The 6294-nt window shown below is 39.4% G+C and overlaps 1 gene segment (V, D, J or C); it reads right to left on the bottom strand.

Moving 5' to 3' along the window:
• Window positions 1-6084: 6084 nt before the first annotated feature.
• LOC102848888 overlaps window positions 6085-6294 on the bottom strand; it is a 73944-nt gene continuing 73734 nt past the window's right edge. The window contains 1 exon segment of the V gene segment in view: window positions 6085-6231. Within this exon segment, the coding sequence occupies window positions 6085-6231 (147 nt within the window).

The following is a 6294-nucleotide window of genomic DNA, read 5'->3' as shown; positions in this document are numbered from 1 at the left end:
CCAACTGCTGAATGGAGATGAGTTGACCAGAATCTAAGTAGAGGAATATAAGGTGTTTCATGTTATAAGCTAGTGTTGATTGAAGCAACCTCATGGTGCGTTCTTGACTGAAATTAATAGGTCAAAATTTGACTATCTAAAATGGGATAGATCAAGGCATGAAGAACAAAGTTGTTGACTTGCAAGCTTTCATAAATACAGTTCTTATTATTACCATAAGGGGAAATCTAATTATTCAAGCATGAGGGTGATGGCTAGAAAAGCCAGGGGTTGATCTCTGGGTGTCTAAGGCTTATAATTCAGATATCTTTCCTAGTCCATCATTGACTGTTTGATTTCTGCTGAAGTAATTATGGGGTTAAGGGCAGAAGATTGAGTTGGGATACAAATCCCACACTTGTTATTGTTATGTGCCATCAAGTTGTCCAGGACTCATAGTGACCCTGTGGACAACAGCTATGAACCCTGCCCTATCCTGAGCCAGTCTCACTGATTCTGAGACACCTAATCCCATTTGCCCAGTTACTGTGTCAATCTATCTCATCTGGGGTCTTCCTCTCCTGCACTGTCCCTCCACCCTTCCAAGCATGATGTCTTTCTCTAAAGACTGGTCCTTTCTGCCTACATGCTCAAAATATATGAGATGAACCTTTGACATTTTATCATGATGTTTCCTATTGGCCCAGTGGTGAGGACCTTTGTTTTCTTGATGTCAATATGTAACCCATAATGAAGACTGTAGTCCTTGAACTTTTGCATCAAGTATTTCAAGTCCTCTTAACTTTCAGCAAGTAAGTTTGTGTAGTATTCATAACATAGGTTGCTGATGAGTCTTCTCTGATCCAGATTCTGTATTCCTATCATAGAATTCTACTTTATGAATTATCTACTCAGTATACAAACTGAATAGGTATGGAGAAAGGATACATCCCTGGTACTCACTCTTCCTAATTTTAAACCAGGCAGTGTTCCCTTTTTCTGTTCAAGCAACAGCTTCTTGGTCTAGGCATTGATTTAATTGTTGTTGTTCTGTGCCATTGAGTCACCTGTGACTCATAGGGACCCTATGTACAGTAGCTCTGAAGCCTGCCCTACAGTGAACCAGTCTTAATGATCCTAACACACCTACTCTCATTACCTCAGTTCCTGTGTGAATTTATGTCATCCAGGGTCTTCCTACCTTGCACTGTCCCTCCCCCTTTAAGCATGATGTCCTTCTCCAAGGACTGATCCTTCCTGGCCACAAGCTCAAAGTATGTGAGACAGAGCTGCAAAATCTTTGCCTCCACAGAGGAACTTGGTTTCACCCTCTCCCAGACAGATATGTTTGATCTCTTCTCCAGCACTACAACTCAAAGATATCAATTCTTCTGTCATCCTTAGCCACTGTCCAGTTCTTTGATACATTGCAAGTAATTGTGAAGATGATGGCCTAGATGCACCTTAGTCTCTAGATGGAAATTGTTACTCCTAAGTAACTCTGGAGAGGTCCCTGACCTCAGATTTTCCCATTGCTATTTGTCTTTTGAGTTCCTGACTGCTGGTACCAAGAGTGTTAATTGTGGAACCCAGCAAGTTGAAGGTGTTAAAAAAACTCAGTCTTTTCTCCACCTGTCATGGTGCTGTGAGGCTGAACACTGTGATATGGATGTGTCAAGTGCGTTAATGGCTGGTTATCCAATGCAGATAGAGAGCGGGGTGGAGCTCTGAGATTAAAATAAGCGTGGAAGGAGGAGTGGCATCCACTTCCATAATAGCTTGCCTCCGGAAACCCTATGAACCTGGAGAGAGGATGAAAGACACCCAATCATTGAGGACTCTCCTTCATAGGGTCGCTATGAGTCGCCTGAGACTCGACGGCACTTAACAACAAAACAACATCATGGTGCTATCAATTGGCCCCAAGACGAGAGTTTTTGTTTTCTTGATGTTGCGTTTCAGTCCATATTGAATGAGTATATAATTACATGTTCTGAATTTCCATTCTTCTCAATTTTAGTGATAGTTTGTTATGATTCACACAAACACCTTTGCATAGTAAGTACACCATGGATAGACATTATTCTGGTATTCTCTGCTTTCAGCTAGGATACAGCTGACATCAGCAATGGTATCCCTGGGGCCACAGCCTGTTCTAATCTTTGCTTGCAGTTCCTTGTCAGTACCATTCTAGCCATGTTTTTATGTTCTACAGCAGAATTCCTTGCATGTGATATTAATGATACTGTTTGGTAATTTCCACATTCTCTTGGATCATCTTTCTTGGGAATGGGAACCAGTATGGATCTCTTCCAGTCAGTCAGCCAGGAAGCTGTCCTCTCAAATAATCTGACACAGACTTGGCAAGTGCATACAAGATTGCATTTGTCAGTTGAAACATGCCAATTGCCATCGATTCTTGGGGCATTATTTTTGGCGAATGCCTTCAAGGGATGAGAGAAAGAAAATGATAAAGAATCATGAGATTACAGTGAATAGGTGAGAAAGTGGTGGAACAGAAAAGAAGTATCTATAGGAAGGAATCATGCAATTCCTAGAGATTCTGGATCTCATTGCAGGTGTAACCTCTGATAAAAGACAGATGCTGAGTTTTCATGTGGTTTTGGAGTTTATAGGATGGTCACCAAGTTTGCTGCACCAGTAACAAACACAGGACACTTGGACCTCCTAAGTGATTTAAGATTAACTTTGTCCTCCTTTTTATTCTCACTCAGCATCAATGGGCAACTCTTTTTAATTTAAAGGCAAATTGATTCTATTTACATTGAGGAATCAGTGATGAAAGCTATCACTGTCCTTGACTAATACAGATAATGTATCAAGACCATTGGTACCCCTGATATTAGTAGCATAACTGTTATCAGAAATCAAACCTTAGCTCACCTCTGTCATAGGAAAGGACAGGGAGAGGTTGGTTAGAAAGGCGAAGTGGAGAGAAGATCCTTCCCTCATTTTCTCATAAGACTGTAGTTTTGAGAAACATTCTGTTAAAATTCAACATAACCATGAGAATTAGACTCATACTCAAGCTTAAAGGTGAACCAGAAACTATAGAAAGATCCCTGTAGTTCTAAATCACCAAGTTAATGGCTTTATTCCATAAAAGTCTTTATGTATCTTCAGTTTCATTGAAGATGGAGATCAGATGGAATCTCTGAACACACTCTCAGACAGTACAAATGAAAGAATGATCAAAATCTATCTTTCCCATTAAGAACTAATAATTTAGTCTGGGTGCATGCAAATCTATAACTATATCATTGTTGTTTTTGTTGTTGTTGTTTGCCGTTGAGTAAGAACCAACCCATAGCTAACCTTACTGATGGATTAATTCATAAGATCTTTCATAACGAGTATATTCTCAGTCATATTCAGGTCTAGGATTGGTTCCTTAGAGCAAAGTGTTCTCAACTCTAGTTTTAGCTTTAAAGTGAAATGACAGAATTGAGCTCCCAAGGGAGGATACTTTCCAGCACTGTAGCAATCCCAATCACCTATCCAGGACCCTGTCTGGATCCACCTACTGCTTCCTGGGTTCCCTGCGCTCTCTTCTCACATCATCCATATATGATTCAGGACCCTTGTGGTTCTTCTAATCACGTCAATGGAGTCAGAGAGAGTAAGAGAGAGGAAGGTATGTTCACAATAGCAAAAAATTGGAAACAGCCTCAGTGCCCATCAACAAACAAATGGATAGAGAAGCTCTGGTATGTTCACACAATGAAATACTATGCTGCATTGAAAAACAAGGAACTCATGCAATATTATCCAAAATGAGTGACTCTGGAGGACATTATGCTGAGTGAAATATCTCAGTCACAAAAGGACAAATACTGCATAGTGCCACTGTTGTAGAATGAGACTAATATCAGGTTTGGGGTGAGACTGAGAAAGGTTGGATAAATTATGTATACTGTATTGAAACAGATGAGGGAGAGAACTGTTTAGAAACAGTATATGATTGGGTATTATGAGCATGACAGGAGTCCAGAATGAAGGTTGCATAGTGGAGAATACTGGGGGTTGTGGGGGCATTATACACCAATGAAATAATTTTTCTTTTACTTTTCAAAGAGAAGAGTGATCTGAGGGGTGGAGGGGTGGGCAAGGAGTAAAATGCAACAAAGAATTAATAAAAATTTTAAAAAAAAGAAGGTATGGGGATGTCCTAATCTACTTCTCCAGATTGATTTACCTGCCTGTATCCTTAATCTCCACAGAAGACCCTACATGAGTCATAAGGAAAAAAAATATATTCAGGGAGTTGGAAAGCTATTCATGGGTTCCAGAATGTTTAAGATCTTTTTTGTTCCATACTGTGTACTAAGAATCTAGAGTCTAATATGGTACGTAGTAAGGTTCTGTATATGCTTTGATAGGTGGACTTGCTTCAGTCGACTGTCCTAAGCCAGTTACCCCTGGACTCTGTATCCTTGGTTCTGCCATAACCCTTGCATAGTCTCAGACACGAGTGCAGCGTGCTCTTGGCTTTGAAGAATCTGTCTTTAATTTGAAAACATCACATAAAATCCTGCCACAAATAATAATTTTTTTTGTTAGATTCGGAGAGAAATATAATATTGGTCCCTGCAGTGAATCTGAGACTTTAGCTTTTGGGTAAATAAGGGAGAGCAACCCTGTTGGTTGAGAGAATGGGCACTGCAAACAAAATGTCCACTGTTTGGTCTAGTGGCATCTCTAGGTCTATTCCAGGGATGACCACACAAGGTCACACATAAACGGATGTCTATAAAAGTGCTGTGCAGATTCTCAACAGAAATTTATTATGTATTATAAAAATAGTTGCATATGTCTTTGTAAGTATGCAGAATTTTCATGAGCCCAGAAAATCTTATCAAAATTCTACAAGGATATAACTCTATAGTCTTTATGTTTTGGGCCTTCTAATATACTAGTATCAGAGTTGTCATTATTATGCAACAACCATTAAATATGATGCTATTTATTGGTCCAGTTCTAAGCATGTTTTTTTACATATTGATATATAATCACAGTGAAGATACAGTATTTCATATCTTTTGTGAACTTATATTTTATAGTGTATTTTGATTGCATATTGATCAAATTCAGACTACACACATTGGTTAAAACCCTCATTTTTTCTATCTTTGTCTTTAGAGATTACTGTGGAAATTTGAATAATGACCTTATTAAAAGGTCTACCTTATATGTTCATGGAGGTTATGGGTTTATGTGTGGAATTCGTGATACGTTTTCTTTGTTGTCAGTCTTATGGGACTTCCCATTCCATCCTGGTCCAACTTTCCAGATCTGAGCCCAGTCATTCTCATGCTCTTTTATGTGGAAATATTCTGCTGGATATTCAAACAGAGACATGTACAACCTGATGATTCTGCACAGTGAGGATGATATGGAGAGTGAGTAAAAGTCATCTGCGGCCATGTTTGCATGTGTGATCCCAAGAAGTCATGTTCAAATTCTTGCATCTCCAGAGAAAAGTATTTTGCTTTGTAAGTCTCTGTCTCACTCACTCTTGTTGTCAAGTCAGAATCAATTCATAATTGACAATCCTTCAGGTTTTGGGTTTCTGAGGCTATAAATCACATGAGAGGAGATAATCCATCTTTTTCTGGATTGACAGCGCAACCCCTTACCCACCAGGCCACCAGCACTTGAGGATAGTTGAAGAGATGTGGGAGATGTTGAACCTACGAACAGATACTTATTCAGAAAATGAAATATCCATCAGCACATGGTTGAGTGGTTACAAACACATACGTTCATGGATACAATCACATGTTGTATAAAGTGCTTATAAAAATGTTTTACAACACAGTAATCTTTGCTGTTCTGATGAATCATCTGTTAAGACAGACCATTCAAATAGATGCTGAGGTAGAAGGTTAGGAGGCTAACTATCCTGTAGTTTGGGGAGAAAGGATTACCAGGTAGATTTTTGTCCCACTTCATCTCTGCCCGTGTCACTATGGTCACACATAGCTGCTCCCAGTAGTAGAGGATGCCCCACAATGGTGATAAGCCTCTTCCTCTGATTGAATATCCTAGATGTTTCAGGCCCCATCTCCCTTGAGAGCAAATGTACTACTGTTTATCACTCATGTCACAAATTTTGGGGTCCTTCCCCAAGCTTTGCTGGTAATACTCAACATAGGTGAGCTTGGCTGCTTGTCCCAAGAAGACTGATGCAGAAGTCTGCTGAGTCAGCACAGGCTGGTTAGGATAAATACCCTGAAAAAACAGATACTTATTTAAACAAAACAACAAAAAACACATACCACATATTCTTTTTTT

The sequence above is a fragment of the Elephantulus edwardii genome, unplaced genomic scaffold, assembly GCF_000299155.1.
Source record: "Elephantulus edwardii isolate Elephantulus edwardi_28Jun2011 unplaced genomic scaffold, EleEdw1.0 scaffold00219, whole genome shotgun sequence".
Lineage (NCBI taxonomy): Eukaryota > Metazoa > Chordata > Mammalia > Macroscelidea > Macroscelididae > Elephantulus > Elephantulus edwardii.
Note: the sequence above shows the minus strand (reverse complement) of the source record. Positions and strands in the feature narration are given on the sequence as shown.